Raw genomic sequence first — 17,664 nt, forward strand, 5'->3', positions numbered from 1 at the left:
TCCACTTATATGGAAATCATGACAATAGGAATGACCATGTAGTTGTGGTCTGCACTGTGACACAGGACCAGTTTGCATCCAGTGTGCAAGGAGGACATCTCACTAAAAAACATTAAAAAACCCAGAGCAGACTCAAAAGAAGCTGTAATAATCCTACTTCTTTGAGAAGCCTCATCATATAGTATTATCTCTGGAAGCAACTCAATTTCCACTCACACTCAAAAGAGCCATAGTAGCATGCACATGTGACTCATACTGCAGAGGCAGCCATGAAAACACTCCACCGTGAAATGTCTTACAAGAGGCCAAGATCTGAGAGGGCGTTTTGTCTTTAATAAACAACATACTGTAAGTATTAAAAAGAAATGCGTCTCAGTAGTACGCAGTAGTACATAGGGTAAAAAAACCCTCTCAGGTTCTGTTGAAATGTGCTGATTCAAGGACTATGCAGCTCCTACACACGACTTCGACTGTAAGACCAAAGTCTAATGCTTTCAGATGAGGTCAAGGTTCAGGAGTGATGTTGACTGAGATGGTTTTTAAGAGGAGTATATTTGCCAAATCACAGTGTGGGGTAAAGTGGAGTCCATTAATGCTGATCTGGAGTCTGTTTTAGAGAGCTCTTACAAAGTAAAAGAGGCTGTTTGTCAGTCACCTTAGAGCCAAAAGTGTTTAACTTTGTATGTGGTGCACAGTAAAGCATTATCAAGTAGATAATAGAGTGAACATTTTCTCTCCATAGCCAGTCATTTCTCAAGGCTATTGGGTAAAAATGCTTTTGATGCTGATGACTGAGCTGTGTATTATCTGGGTGGCTAAATGATGAACATATTTTGCTTTTCAATTAATTCACATAACCTGACAGAAAAGGGGAAGTACACATCTTCAAACATCAAACATTAAAACATCAGATAAATTCTACTGTTGGAGAGAACTGGATCTGTGAATTCTTATAGATTCTTCCGAAAGGTGCCAAGGGAAGATAGATAGCTCTTCTGTGTGTAGGAGAGTACCTGAATAGTTCAGAAGAGGACCAGTTGGCGATAGAGAGGTTATGACTCGTGGTCCCGGGTGGAAGGAAGGGGGGACATCTGAGCTTGCTGCCCAGGGCTCAGACTGGGTGAAGAATTGTCAATGGGACACTTGAGGCCAGTGTGTGGTCTAATTCTTGAATGGTGAAAAGAGCCACCACGACCTGTACATCTCCCAGGAGGGATGGGGTTGGGTCTGAGCCTGGGACTCTGCAAAATGCTGCTGTCACTTCCAGATCTGTGGACCAATTCAGTCAGATGTGTAGATCTCACCTGAGGAGGACAAAACAAAGAATATATATATGTGAAAACAGCCTACTTAGTCCTGAGAATCTGCTTTGAAGTTTGCTGGGTAAATTACCTGATGCGATAATAGCAAATGTTTGCAGTAAAAAGGAAAAATACATATACAGTACATATCTAGATGTGGGCATACATAAAGAGAAAGACCTCATCTTCATGATTACACAATATATCAATGTTCTTTTGGAAGACAATTCCGTTTCCTTCATTTAATCAGTCTCTGTAATATAAACACTTTTAAACTTCATGTTAACTGCTTACTGTTTATTAAATCACTGTTCCTGCAGCAGACCATTACTTAAGTCACACCTCAAGCCTGCCAACCAGTTAATGTATACTTGCTTCTTTAATCTCAGCCAAAGTGATGTAATACTGCCTCTCAAAGTACAAAACCACTTAGCTCTCTCAGGCATGTTGTAGAAGGAATAATATATATATATATATATATATATATATATATATATATATATATATATATATATATATATATATATATATATATATAAAAAGTATAACAAATCAAGGGTTAGGGGCCAGCAGCCCAGTGACATCACCGGGTCATCCAGATGTTTCCATTCACTCTCTATTGTCTAACTATCTAACAAAAGCAATAGAGACTTAAAGAGACAAATGAGATAAAGAAAAATAAATAAGATTAAATGTGTGCAAACCCAGATGTGTGTTGTCTTTTGAAGACATACGTGAAACATACTAGCGAAAAGCTGGATCATTTGGATTTGTTCTTTGGAATAACCACATACTGTTACACTCACCATCCGAACCTCATCTAAAACCCTGCTATGAGCTTGATGTCCTGTGAGTAGCCGGGGTAAGCTGCTGGCAGTGGGCCTGCATTGCTCTCCTTCTGACCTGGGCAACAGATGCAAAGTGGTGAATACAACATCTCTCCTTCCTCTGCTTCTGCATGGTTCTTTCCTTAGCTCCCACGATGCAGCTGTCCTGCAACTCTCCCTCTCATCCCCTTGGTTGGATTTGATTGATGAGTGGCCATTTCCTCTCCTGTCCATCCCCGTTGCAGACCTGGCAACGGAAAATGCTGAATCGTGTAACGCTCCATCTCCCTCCTCTTTGTTTAGTCTTTCTTCTTCCTCTGCACTCTCACGTTCTTCATCCTTCTCGTGCTCCTCAGAGCCCTCTGGTCTCTCCAGACCGTGAAGCAGCTTGTGTTGAACCTGCCTGGAGTCCTGTCAGGGTGATCCACAATATCTATTTAGGTTGTTCCTATTGTGACACAGGTAGCTCAAATGTACAGTCAAAGTGAATAGATAGGAAAACAGAAACCTTTCAAAGTAGGCATTTAGCTATAAAGGATATCATTTGTAATAAACTGCAACCATGTGCTAATTTCTGAACTCCTAACTACTTCACTTCAAATGAGAATATGAGCTCTTTTGCTTTGTTGGCAAAGCTCTACTTTGCCAACAAAGCTAAACTAAAATTGAATTTTCTGGGCAGACGGTGCAATATACTCGGTGTTGGGCAATAATGTATGCATTACTGTAAGAATTGCGCCTCCTGGTAACTCCAAAAGTTTTCCAATTTATACTGTATATTGGATTGTGTTTAGAGTTTGAGAGTATGTGAACACCACGGCTTGACTGTGAGGACGGGAGTTCTGCTGTGTGCAGTCACAGGTGCTACAGTAAGCTAGTTGTTGATGGTCAGTAAATCCCTACAAAGGATGTATACGAATGACAGTATGTTAAGACACGTCGTCTCCTTCTTTACTTCCACATACAAATACAGGGGATGTTTAAAAGGAATCATTGACAGAGCTGTGCTGAGAAACAAAAGAAATACAATGACTAATGTAACAATAACTTTTGCTCTTGAGTACTTAGTAAAGTAATGCAATTACTTTTCCATGAGTAATATTGAATGAGTAATTAATTAAACTGGACTTACTGTATCCAAAGTCTAAAATAAGGAAAATGCATTTGGCAATGTAACAAGAAATCCACTCCAGTGGTACAGTAGTTAGAATGCATGTATGTGTGTACATGCATGTTGCATGCCTGCGTGTGTATGTGTGGAGGTGAGAAATATGCCCTGGTAAAGTTGCCTTCATCAGAGCAAAGTGTAATTCTAATTGGCTTTATTAGGGGGCTTAAATCTAATACCAGCTCTGTGCGCTGCCTTAGGTGCGCTGCCTTAGGTGCGCTGCCTTAGGCTGTGTGTTTGTGTGTATGTCTGTGTGTGTGCACACCTCTGTTTGATGTTTACGACTCACCAGATCTCTCCTAGAATGTTTTCTATCTAATAGACACAAGTAGATGGACTAACACGGTAATAAAACTACATTCCCTCCACTGCTTCAGCACATTTGTCTGGTCTGACAGCAGAGCCCCAATCAAACTGTAGCACCAGATGTAATGATACAGACTTAAGGCAAGAGAAAAACTGCATGAAACTGCACCGCAACATTTGACCCCATTTAAAAACTTGATACCAATTAGAGAGTTCTGGGAGTAAATAATTTAAGAGACCTCTCTCACTGAACACACACAAATCATTTTACGGGCATGCACAAATGTATGCATGAATGTGCATGTGCATCGACACAATCTCCCGCGTTAACCTGTGAACATACATGCACACTCCTGTGCAGGCACATGCACATGCATGTGCGCAAACATAGATTCCACCATGCTCTGGAAAAAGACTTCATAACGAAGCCTTCCCCAAGTGAAAGTAGAGCAGAAATACATCCTGGCCCATTTGTGCCTTCAGTTCACCCTCCTCTCGTCTCTCTCTCTCTCCCTCACCTTCTCCACATCATTTGTTTTATTCATGTTTTGTTGTATTTCTCTGTTGTCTCAATGAGTTAAATCACAACCCCTAATTTATGGCTGCAGGCAAAGACACTTCTACAAACAAACTGGCTGATGAGAGGGGATGACTGAAAACATATGCGCCGAGCGGTGTGTTTAAATCTAAAAATGTCTGTTACTGTCTTTTTATCTATGGTTATTTACATAAGAAATGACAATGTGTGTAAAAGAATGGCTGTAATGCAAAATGAAAAAGGCTGTGCACTGGAAGAGAGGGGAAGTGAGAGAGAGGGTGGGGGGGGAGTAAATCCAGTGACACTGAGTGGGGAGCACTCAGGTGTGGTGAGAGGATTATACAAAAACCCTCAGTATGAATGACAGTAAACACCTGAATGACAGAGAGACGGGGAGGGGCGGGAGCTTGTGTGTGTGTGTGTGTGTGTGTGTGTGTGTGTGTGTGTGTGTGTGTGTGTGTGTGTGTGTGTGTGTGTGGCTCTGGGTGACAGTTTAGTGGTCCTCCCTGATATTCACAGAGGTGAGTAAATATATTTGACACCTAATGCTTTAAGGGCTGTGCTGTTTACTGAAGCGCAACTTTGTTATGTTGTATCATTCATTACAGATATGTTGATTTACAGCATGTATAAGTAAACTGAAACAATGAATGAAAGAGGATTTGAGAAGCAAACAATGAATGCGTGGGAATGAGGATGTCAACAAGGCAGACAGGGAGGGTGGAAGAGGAAGATATCAATCAGGAGTGATCCACTGCAAGAGTTAGGGAGCTGTTGAGTTAGCAAGTGAGTTACAGATTGAGCTATACAGTATGCAAGTAAGTCAATAAAAGGGCTGTAGAGCAAGAAAGAGGAGGTATGTTTTTCTTACTTGCACTGTGTTTTCTTTCTCGGTGTGCTCTGTCGGCAGGGGATCGCTGACACGGTCTCTGAAGCGAGCTTCAGTTTCTGAGTGAACACATTCACTGTTCTTCTCTCTGCTTGCTGAAACACAAACACACATCTCAGCACCTCCAATCAACACTTTGATGGCCTTTTTTGTCTCCTTTAATCTGATCTTTTGCTCATGCTTCTTTATCTCATTACTTACTTCAGTTGCCATGTCACTATTTACCTATATACCATATCACTATCTACCTCATTAAGAGAGAGAGAGAGTGTGTTGATTTCTATTGCTGCACAACTGAGTAAGCTGAAGGCTTGTCAAACTATCTGCTGATTGTTCTTACTCTTACGTTGAATAAAAAACTGCTATTTTTTGCAAGTAGAAGGACTGCCAACACATTCGCCCCCCTCTTGTGGAATGTTCAAATGCATTTTTAACCTTTGGCATAAGGTTAAATTCAGAAGAGAGCAATGCATGTCGTTTCCCAGATCTGCTCTTAGTGAAATCCCTCACCTCTAGAGCTATATCACTGTACAGCGCTGACTCTACATGAAGCGTGACCCCGTTTCCCCCACGGCGACCCCCCCCTTCCCTTCACAGCCTTGAAAGATAGAGCAGCACAGGGGAAAGGCATGCCAAGGCAGTAGACACTTTTAAGCAAAGATTAAAGGTTTTTCTTTTTAATCAGTCATTTGGCAGCGATGTTAGCATTTCACCCTGGTGCGGCTAAGGATCAATTTTTAATGCTGCTGTGCAGAGAGCAGACAGGGTGATTGGCAAGAGAGAAGCTATTTACAAAGGATCTATTTACAAATGTTCCATAGAAATATGCAGAGGGCACAATTGACATCTCTTACAGAATTTTAAATAAGCTCGCTCCCTTTTTTTCACTTTGTCACAAGGCACGACCTCTGTGAGCCCCTGATGAACACTGCTCTGTGTGTGTGTGTGTGTGTGTGTGTGTGTGTGTGTGTGTGTGTGTGTGTGTGTTCACTCACATGTGTCTCACATGTAAGAATAATAAAGAAGGCTACACCTCTCCCTTGTGTTGCATGTTGTTACATTTCTCCATGTTGTGCTGCTAGGGGTAGGGTAACCAGGTCAATCAACCCTGGTGTAAACACATCACAATGACTCTATATATATATATATATATATATATATATATATATATATTTATATTTACAGTGTACTCCTTGAGTAATGTCAATTTAAGCTTGGCTATATCTATAGAAACCATTAGGTATAACTACATTAGGTAGTAGTAGGCTTCCGTACATACTGGATGTAACTAACTGCTGTATGCCCTCCTCAGTAACAACTACAGCAAAAGTCTGTTTATTGTTGAATTAAATGACTTCACATAAAGAGATGTTTCTTCAGCGATGTTTGAGAGCTATACGAGAAAGACTGGACACAATCCTACACAAAAGAGTGCTAATAACTGAAATCTTCAGACCCACACGAGGTTATGTTTGGCCAGACCTGACACGTCTGTCTCCTTCTTCTGTATCCTTCCATGACAGCATCCATGTATACGTGCATCCTTTATCCGACCGTCCATTTATCCGTTATCCAACCATCCATTTATTCATTCATGCAGTCAACCAGCCTTCCAGCCAACCAGCCCACACGCCATTGATCCAGTGATTGACCCTGCACTGGGTGAATCAATACTCTCTTAAATGGCATCATTGTAAGCGCTTAGGCACAATGGCCAGGCATTGTTTGTGCAGTTCATTTCCAAGGTATCAGGGCCATGCAGGGCTCTAACCTGAGTCAACTCTCCTTTCTCCTCCACTTATATGATCACAAAACAAAACAAAATAGAGCTTCCTGTACACATACAACAAAAGGGGCAGTGGTCCAGGCAAAACTACTTGTAATGACTATTGTAACTATTAGATGCCTCAGAGAAAACATGCTTGTAGATGCAGCATGTTTACAGACACTTAACTGTACTGTTACACAGGAAAGTAGACAGACGAGAGTAATAGCATACATTCAAACATTTACGGATGAAAGAAGTCATGTGTAAGGGTGCAGATCAACGTAATGAGGGTGAAGGTAAACTGAACCATGTCCCATCAGACACACACTTCATCTCCACCTCCACCTCTGATAACTCCAATATTACTCCATGCAAGTAATGTAGTATTTTATAGAAAGAATTACAGTAAATGACTGCAGTAAAGGTTTGACTTAAACAATATGAACCTGGAGGAGCAGTAGTATTCAGTAGACTCATGTTCAGTATATCACTGTGTAGCCTATTGTGGCTTGGTGTGCATACAGAAACCCTGTTGGGTTAGAGCTGGGGCCGGGTCTTGGCATTAAATGACTGGGACTCTGACAACTCTCGGAGTTCTGTCACTGCGGTTCACAGGTCTTGTTAGCCAAGGTGTCGGCAGGGGTGGAAATGACTGTGTGTGTGTGTGTGTGTGTGTGTGTGTGAGTGAGTGTGTTTGTGTGTGTGTGTGTGTGTGTGAGAGTGAGCGTGTCTGTGTGTGTGTGTGAAGGTGAACATTAGACAGCACTCCTACCTCCACCTCCTCACCTGACACCAGCAATAAAACTAAACAGGCCAAGGTGCTATGCTGTGTGTGTGTGTGTGTGTGTGTGTGTGTGTGTGTGTGTGTGCTTGTTTTACTATATTCGTGGGGTCCAAAAACCGGGGAATACAGTATACTTGTGGGGTCTGCACAGCCTTGTGGGGCCCAAAATGCTGGACCCCACAAGGTTAAAGGGCTGTTTGAGGGTTAAGACTTGGTTTTAGGATTAGGGTTAGAATTATGTTAGGGTGAGGGTAAGGGTTAAGGTTAGGCATTTAGTTGTGATGGTTAAGGTTAGGGTAAGGGGCTAGGGAATGCATTATGTCAATGAAGGGCCCCCACAAAGATAGTGAAACAAACATGTGTGTGTGTGTGTGTGTGTGTGTGTGTGTGTGTGTGTGTGTGTGTGTGTGTGTGTGTGTGTGTGTGTGTGTGTGGTCGTGCACATGGGGAAAAAAGGGGCATGTGTGCTGCAGGGTTGTTGCTGCTGTCACCAATTTACCGGGGCCTGCAGACGGGAGTAGGAGCAAGGTGACGGAGCTGTGGCTTGATAAACACAGAAGCCCTGCTTCGATTTCCCATCCAGTCCACTTTAGAAACACATGGCTCTTCTTGGGCGCTCTTGGCCCGGGGGAGAAGAAGGAGGGTGCAAAAGGGGAGGAAGAAGGAGAGCCACAAGAGAGATATAGTGATAGGTGTGCAGTGAGGGAGAATAGCAGCCAGGAGGAAGGTTGGGAGAAGGAAGTGATAGGGGGGAGTGCGTTGTAAAGATAGGAAGAGGGTGAAAGAGGTGACAGGCCTGGTGGGATCTGGTGTATTGACTTCCAAAGAGATGATAGACCTGCTGTGCTTCCATAGATGGAAATGAAGAACGGAAAATGAAGAAGAGAGGGATGTGAGAGAGAATCTTAGTGATCCTCTAAACAACTTACACCCTCAAAAATATTCTTTAAAAGGTAAAAAGACAACATACACCCTCAAACTCATCTTCTTAGTCCGACTCTCTCAATCTTTCATTCTTCCATTCCCTCCATTTTTATTCCCTTTTGCTTGGAAACATCTTCAGTGTTACGCCTTTCAACTGACATCAGAAGTTTAAAGACCAGCTCCAGTTGGGGGAGCGGAGGAGTGTCAGTGAGGGAGGTGAGGCACCAAACTCCCCTCTGCCCCCCTAGAGAGTTAAGGAGATCACACTTTAACCCCCCCCACCACCACCAAACTCCTCTCCTCCATGCCTTAATACCAACATACAGTAAGAGGACAAGTGTGGGCTCTAAGCACCAGTGATCAAACACGAGCGGCTGCTGGTTGCGTTAGGCTCAGGACGGTTGGCCTAATAGGATTGGAAGCCCCCAGGTGAGCCAAAGGACACCTCCAATCAGGGTGATTAGCCAAAGGCTAAGCAGCATTTCTAGCAACAGCACTGAGTGATGTACAGTGCTATAAAGGATCACATGGGTTGTGGAAAATGCAAGCAAGTCATGAAGTGCAGTGCCAAGGTTGACGGTGCATGTCAAAGTTTTGTGTGGGATTGAGTTGAATGGAGGTTTAACGTGTCAGAATGATCTTGAGATTTTGATAATCATTATTAAGTTCACAGAGGCGTGAGATGTGTGCAGCGGTGGAATAATCTCGTTCTCGCTTCCTGGCTACTTATAAAAACAGTGTATGTTGTATACACACAGCTTTAATGCAAGACTACACATGCATAAGCAACACATATAAATGTGAGGATCTGCATGCTCTCACCATCCACAAGTTCACACACATATACATGCACGGACAAACACACACATACGTTGCACACCCAGATACACACACACACACGCACGCACGCACACACACACGCACGCACACACACACACACACACACACACACACACACACACAGAGACACACACACACACACACACACACACACACAGACACACACACACACACACACACACACACACACACACACACACACACACACACGCTTTTATAAACTCATCACAACCAAAAAACAATTACCAGAGTCTGAGCTCATCACTGACTAAGCAAAAGTCATCCAGCGTGTAAAACACACAATATAATTAGCACACATCAAGCTGTTGTGTCCTACTGTGCATTAATGATGCTTCCCTCTGAAGTGAATTATGGTTTGATGAGTGAGAAAGTGAGTAAGGAGGGGCTTTGAGGAGGCGGGAAGAGAAGCGAGTATGGAGGGAAAAGGGGCGAGTAATACGATGCAAAATCTGAATTTGACTATTTTGCCTTAGGTGAAGCACTCTCATTGCCCTAAAAACAATTAGCCATAGAGATATGAACATTTAGGGTCGGGATAGATGACCGATTACTCACTTGTGGTGAGGGCCATCATATGCCATGTACCACAGGCCACATCACACACCTGCATAAAATGAAAATAGTTTTTAGACTTCAAAGCAGTGCAAGATTTCAAAGCACATATGTGGTATCAGCTGAGAATTTTCCCCCAAATTGCCCTGCAACAAGATTTTTGGATTATGCTGAATTGAATGGGAGGTAATCAGAGAATGAATAAGATGTTTCGTTGTGTTTGTTGTGTTGATGTTTGTTTTGTTGTGCAAGATGATGTTACCAGTAAAGATTCACTGCTTTCCAGTCTGCAAGACGTTTTAAGGCTCAATGTTATGACATTCTCTTTATTTATTTCTGGTGTATTGCACTTCTGGCTACACCATCAGCTGTGATATTCTGCTGTGACATCATTGATTGGGCTGTGTTCAGGAGTGCTACATACTTTAAACTTTAAACACACAGAAAGCACTGCAGAATCAGCTTTCAGTCATATGTGATTCAATGTGGAGCCTTTAAGAATTTACGCATATCCAGCTAAAACTTATACATCCAGAAAATCCTGAGGCTTTTATCTACTTGAGAAAACATTGTGTCAACAATATATCCAGTCTTTCTCATACACACCTTTCTGCCTGCCAGTGGAACAGGCTGTGGGGTCCAGAGCTTTTTGAGGCCTGGATGATCACTGACCTGGGACACACAGGGGATCTCACCCCAGAGAAGCAGCTCTCCACCTGCTGGAGATATGAACAAAAGGGCCAAATGTTCAGATAGATACATCAGAAATACATACAATGTCAACTTGCCACATATTTTATGTCAAAACCTTAATCTCAACTATGGGAAGTAAATTTGAGCCATACGAGGATGTGTTGGTATGCTCTTCACATGTTTCTGACCCTCTCCAATGTATTGCCAGGTTGTGATTGTAGGTTCCTGATCATATTTACATTGGACTGTTGACACACATTTTGTTGTAGCTGTTTTATACGCTGGAATAACACAGCTAAGTGCCAGAAGTGGTTCTGCCCATTCAGTGGCTAGGAGGAAACCAGGCCGCAGTCTACCACAGATCAGCTTATTTACCACAGATTTCCTCAAAATTCAAAAACAAACACTGACCCCCAATTAGAAACTGTTAAAGGGAACTCAAATTTACATACTAGTTTGGAATAGGGAGTTGATGTACAGAACTTTATTGAGACAGCAACCCCACCCACACCACACACCTACACCGACTCATCTGTCTTTGTGAGCAAAGGGAGCACATTCTCAGTTGGCACTTATCAAAGACACATACATGCACGCACGCACGCACGCACACACACACACACACACACACACACACACACACACACACACAGCAAACACTCAAGCATCCACTCACTCATGCTACCTCAGTCTGCCTATTTAAACCTGCCACTAATAAATTTATATTTACTGCCTGCAATGAGGACTTTTAAATTATGGCGTACAATAAACCTGGCACACACATCTCAAAAGCTCTTTCAGGGGATGTTAAAGCAATATAGTAAGCAATTTTCCAAAGTGGATTACAAATTTCACATCTAGGTTTTATTGCACATTACGATAACTTAACCACATCTAAATGTTCCGCATAAATGGGAAATATGTGCTGCTTAATATGCTATTTTTCATTTTTTAAGAAGCGCTTTGCAGACCCTGCCAAGCGAGGGAGCATGCTGGTTTGTGTGGTGGGGGAGTCAATAATCTTTATGAGGTGGATTTTAATTACAAGGAGATAACTGAGTATCCTCCTCACGGCAAGCCTCCATCAATCTCTATTCTGCATCAAGCCATGGCACGTACACACAAATACACACACACACACACACACACACACACACACACACACACACACACACACACACACACACACACACACACAAACACACACAGATACCCTTTAGGAAATGATAGATCAATCAATCAATCAGTAATGTATTATTTTCATTTCAGCTACGCAAACCTTATAAAAGCATTCTAGGCAGGCGTTGCTAGATGACGTTTTACAACAAGCACACACACACACACTCACACTCACACACACACACACACTCACACTCACACACACACACACACACACACACACACACACACACACACACACACACACACACACACACACACAAACAAACAGAGACACTGGCAGGGTAATCCAGCTAAAAAAGGTTAAGGCTGATGTTTTCCCAAAGAACGATGGTCTGTGAAAGGTCAGATCAATCATGTGCTAAGCATGCCTCGTAAGCAATCCATAAAGAGCTTGTTTTAAATAATAACAATTTTATAGATCACCTAAAAAACATAACTGTAACACCGGCAGGTAGGGCCTCCGAATAGTCTTCAATGCGCCAAGAATTCAAATGGGAACAAACTTAATATATTGACTGCAGTTCATTTAATGAACCGGTGGCATTTCCAGCGAAACCACGCACACAGAGCCAGCAGACGTCTCTGTTAAACGATAGGCAATTCTTTTAACGGAATATTGCAGTACAGCAGGAGGCTGTAAATGTGCCCTGGTCTTGAAACAAGTACAATGCCTTTTCTCTTTAAGTGGCTGATTCTTTAATTCCAGCTGTCTGGCAGAAGGCAAGTGGCAATTGAAGGAGAAGTAGTTGCCTGACACTTTGTAGTGGTGTAAATGTATTAGAACTAGTTTTGTGGCAGTTCAGTGAATCTCTATGGAGCAGAGGGGAGATGAATCAGATTGCTGAAAATCATACAAGTTAGAGCATAAAGAAAGAAAAAGGTAAAAAAGGGACAATCTGATACTGTTTATAAATATAGTTAACAAAGAGCTCTGAGTTTGACTTTTTAGAAATTACAGGAAAGACAGCCACGCTAATGGAAAAGCTGTTGTAGAGGGATGGTGGGCCTCCTTATCTCTCAGTCTTATTAATAACAAAGTAGCTACAGGGATAGTCTGATATCTTAGCAGGGTAGTTTAGGGGATAGCTGGCTGAACAACAAATCAATTTATTATGTACGTCACCTATCATATAACACTAAAACCGGGTGCAGTATTGCATAATGTTGCTTGGTTTAAGAGATATTGAGAGCTAATGAGGTTGAATTTGTGCTCCGAGTGATGCCATTTGAGGACACTGAATCCTTGTAGTGTTAATTAAAACTCAATAAAATGATGTAGATGAAAAATGTGCATGGCTGAAAGCCACAGTGAGGGATACTGCTGGGAAAATAAGGTTTTCAAGTTATTAAGTTGTTATTATATTATGTAGAGTGAATACAACGTTTAAGGACTTATTTTAAAAAGATCACAATCAGAGATATCTGCAGTGGCAATTTGCTGTTTGGAGGTTTAAGTTAAGCTGTTTTATTTAATTGTACTTAACACTTTTAGGCTAAAATGATACAGTTGAGGGAGAGATAAAACCTCTCTATGGATGCCCTCTTTTTGGCCGGATGTCCGTTACCTTCTGCTTTCTTTGTGATGGAATTCTCTGGTTGATTTCTGAGGACTATGGTTAACTGCTCCTCAGATCTCTGCAGGTTAAATGGAGACAGCTAGCTAGACTATCTGTCCAATCTGAGTTTTCTCTTGCACGACTAAAACAACTTTTGAACGTACACATGTTCCACCAAAACACGTTCCTTCCCGAGGCGATTTTGCAGCGGCACCGGGGCTCCGTCCAGCTCTTAGCGTCGCCCAAGACGATTGTGATTGGTTTAAAGAAATGCCAATAGATGAGAGCACTTTTTTTTTTTTTTTTTTTTAAACTCTTTATTGTTTTTTCCAAGTTAGTGACATTAGCATAAACGAAGTGTTGTACAGATAAGTGATAACAAAAGGAGCTTCACACCCATTTACTGGACCTTCCACACACCTGTCTTCAGGTCCCTAAGGCCACCCACAAAAAAGAACAAGAACCATGCGCTCATACTCGCACACACACACACACACACACACACACACACACACACACACACACACACACACACACACACACACACACACACACACACCAGGACAGAAGAGACAGAATTGACAAATCCAAAAAATAAAACAATAAATAAAAAATAAACATAGAAGGGAGGGAGGGGATTAGCTCAGGGCTCAGTTAAGACTGGTCAGTTTCTGTCAGTTTCTTCATTGATATCTAATGTGTTCACATGGGCTAAAAAGGGATGCCAGATTTTGCGGAAAGTCTTAAGGGAGCCTCTTAAAGAATACCCGATCTTTTCAAGCCTTACACATTGCAGTACCTCAACAATCCATTTGTTATGTGTGGGAGGGGAGGAGTGAGTCCATTTAAGAAGAATGAGCCTCCTAGCAAGAAGTGTGGTAAATGCAATCACCTGCTTTGCGGTTTTGGACGTGATGAGTGTGGGAGAGATTCCGAAGAGGGCAGAGAGGGGGTCGAGGTGTACAGGTTTGTCTAGGACTGTGCTAATTGTACCAAATACTGCAGACCAGAAAGCTGAGAGCATGTTTTTCTCCAATCCCGGAATGCTGTGTGGACTAGCCAGACCCTCCTCTGCAGCGCTGTGGAGGAAGGTCTGGCAAAGCAAGACTAGGCTCACCTGTGATGGCTGCACTGTAGCTGTCCCCTGCTTGTATCTGTGTGACCTCAGCGAGCTGAGAATAGCTGAGAAGACAAGGAGTGGAGATATGAATCCCGTCCTCTCCAAGTCCAAGCTGTCCCTGCAAGCGAAACAATGATACAGTGTCAGTCACAGGATTAAATAAAAGTTTAATCCCGATGATTTCATTGCTCATAGATATCACAGTTAAATAAAGAAACATGCCTCGGTGGTATTTCAATTTTGGGGAAAGAACAATTTTCCCGTTTTGTGTGGCTTCGGCAAGTGACTCAGATCTATCAGAATCAGAATCAGAAAGGGTTTTATTGCCAAGTACGTTTTTTAACACATACAAGGAATTTGTTTTGGTGTTGTTGGTGCACGTCACACGTTCTCTAGATGGAATATTAAACAATATAAGTATAGGTATATACTTATATATTATATCATCTCATCCTAATTCATGCTGCCCTGCCATTCCTGAATGTAAACATGGTTGTTAACCAGAGGACTTGTACACCACATCCGGAGTATCATAATTTAAGTGCACCTCTGTAAAGCTCCGTTATAATATCTGCTGCTATGTAAGGTTATATAAGACACCGATAACTGGTAATTCATCTTGGCTCAAATGGCTGTCAGTCAGGAGGAAATACTGTTTAACAAAAAAAAAAAAGCACACTGCATATTTCTTTCACCAGCCCAAAATCTACTGTGTTTCATGTTTCATTTACCATCATGTACAACTGCCTGGCAATGCAATCCCTCATCGCAGAGCTGGTCTGTTTAAAAACTCTGTTCTGAAACAAGGGCTTAATAACCATAGCGTCTCACGCAGTACAATAGAATGCGTTGTCCTCAATTTACATCTCTTTCTCTGTTACAAATGGTGAGGCTGCTCAATTTGACTTCTCTCAGCTGTCCTGCTCCTCTCTTTCCTGTTCGCTTCTGCAGAGATGAAGGGCTTTCTGCACTGTGCTCATGTGCACACCGGCATGCCCTGGCATATGTTTGAAAGTGAGCACAATATGTGTGGGTTTACATTTGAGTGTGTGTGTGTGTGTGTGTGTGCGCCACGCAGTAATCGGGGTCTTTAATTGCTTATTCGTATGTGCGCTACTGTGAGGATTTGTAGATGCGTGGCAGCATATGTTCCTGCTGTGAGTGTGTGTGTGTTTATGTGTTTATAAGTGTGAGTGTATGTGCTTCCATCAGTGTGTGTGTGTGTGTGTGTGTGTGTGTAATTTTACTTGCATTTAGGTACAGTAAGTGAGCAGATGTGTCCATAATGGAGTTTGTGCACGTGTTTGTATGTCTGCATGTGTTTATACTTGTATGTGTGTATTTGTGTATGTGTGTCTGAGTGAATGAGCACTGTCAGGTGCTGCTCCATGCTGTGCCAGCTGCATCTGGAGCCATCTGTGTTGGTGCTCAGTGGGAGGGGAGCGGATGACTTTAATGTACTTGAACCCCAGACAGACCTTTCCCAGACAGTCGTCAGTATGAAACCAAGACAACTGGGCCCAGTCAAGCTGAACCGGCTGATCTGGGTGGTGAGCAGGAGACAGACGCTTTGGTTACACTGTAACCCACGGTCAGACTCACTAGGGAACCTCTGGCAGTCAGATACATGTACACAAACACTGGAATCTGTTTGTTTCAATGATAAGAAGAGTAGTGTTTTATATCAGACGACACTCTCTACTTTTCTTAGCTGTCAGAGTACTGCTGCCTATTTTCTTCAATGCAATCCAGGTGAACTTTTTCTCCACGTCTGTATTTTATTTAATTTCAAAATCCAGCTAATGTTTTGACTATTTGGTTATGAGTTCCTAACTTCAGTGGCACTTGCTTTCAAACCAATTTATTGACTATATACTACTAACTATTGTTGTGGTGTTTACATTTGGAAACAGCATTCATTTTGATAAAGAATGCATTATGACTACTTGAGGACTTGAAACCTAAAGTTTAGATTAGGGCCTTGATTGTCAGGACTTACTTATGACTTTCCCGTTTTGTCTTATTCCCAATACGCTATCACATAATACAAATAGAAAGATATTGTATGTACAATGACAAACTGCACTCAACACTTCACCCACAAAACTAAGAACAGCACAGTATATCAACACGCAATCCTCCAACACAACGAGAGCACAGAGGCCTAGTAATGATCTTGCAGCAACAATATGATTAGTGAAGCACAAAATCAATTAATGCAGCAGTAGAATCAATAGGTGTCTCTCAGCATATATGTCCTGCAGTTAATTAATAAACAAAAAGGACATTAAGCAGCAGAGCATCAGACTGTGGCAACGACTGTCATCAGTCACGACGTGTGTACTGATGGCATCAGCAGGAAGGGAAAGGGAACGCATAGACAGATATAAATGTGAGCATGGCAAAATACCCAAGACACCCACAGGCAACGATGCTTACAGTACGCAGACATACATTTGAGATCACATACAAACGCACTCATGCACGTGCCCTTACACACATGCACAAACATGTTTTTTTAATTTCCTCATTCTCAAGTTCATTTTCCTCTTCTTTCACACAGAGGAAGAACTGCAGATCTGTGGTATCAATAACACTCGTTTTACTCTACTGTAGCAGCCTAGACCATATTAGCATCAATTTGGAACAGGCCCAGTTCGATGAGGCCTGAACTGTGTTGGAACCAGGCCCGGGGGTTTCCAGCACCAACTGGCCGGCTCACTTATTATTTGCCTGATGAGTCCCCCCCATTATTACATTACAGACAGGATTGCAATCGACAGACTGAATAGCCACACTGATTTGATGCCATACGTCAGACATTCATAAACACATTGTAGACACTATCACTACCAAGTTTGTAACAATGCATTTCACATAAGTGTGAAAAGCAACAGCATTGGACAAAAATATGGAGGTGTTGGTGCTTTAGTTCTATGTCAGGCATATATGCTCGGTTTTATGTTTTACTATTATTTGTTGTTTCAGTCACATATGTTTGGGTCACTCGTTAAAAAACAATCAGACAGACACTCTCCATTTTACTGCCGTTGTCCTCAATTGTTTTACAACTACCAAATTATTTTTCCAGGAAGAGTTTTGTTTTGTAGTTTTGCACTTCATTGGTAATGCAGATATACTGTAATCTGTAGCTCATCTCTGTACTGCCTGCTTTGTATGAGAGGGCAGTTTCCT

General features: G+C 42.1%; 1 protein-coding gene across 1 annotated transcript; it reads right to left on the bottom strand.

The window, feature by feature from the left end:
- Positions 1-1,052: 1,052 nt before the first annotated feature.
- LOC144517551 (uncharacterized) lies at positions 1,053-9,966 on the bottom strand. Its single transcript, XM_078249633.1, has 4 exons — positions 9,922-9,966; positions 5,012-5,124; positions 2,108-2,539; positions 1,053-1,304 (listed from the first exon to the last, which is right to left on the bottom strand). The coding sequence occupies exons 1-4, from the start codon at positions 9,938-9,940 to the stop codon at positions 1,053-1,055; spliced, it is 816 nt and encodes a 271-aa protein (XP_078105759.1). The 5' UTR covers positions 9,941-9,966.
- Positions 9,967-17,664: the final 7,698 nt, after the last annotated feature.

The sequence above is a fragment of the Sander vitreus genome, chromosome 5, assembly GCF_031162955.1.
Source record: "Sander vitreus isolate 19-12246 chromosome 5, sanVit1, whole genome shotgun sequence".
Classification (NCBI taxonomy): domain Eukaryota; kingdom Metazoa; phylum Chordata; class Actinopteri; order Perciformes; family Percidae; genus Sander; species Sander vitreus.

Excerpts from the sequence above, each read along its gene's own strand:
- LOC144517551 (XM_078249633.1), bottom strand. Across the intron at positions 2,540-5,011 it reads AGAAAGAAAACACAGTGCAA|GACTCCAGGCAGGTTCAACA; the intron begins GTAAGAAAAACA and ends TCACCCTGACAG. Across the intron at positions 1,305-2,107 it reads TTTTAGATGAGGTTCGGATG|GTGAGATCTACACATCTGAC; the intron begins GTGAGTGTAACA and ends TGTCCTCCTCAG.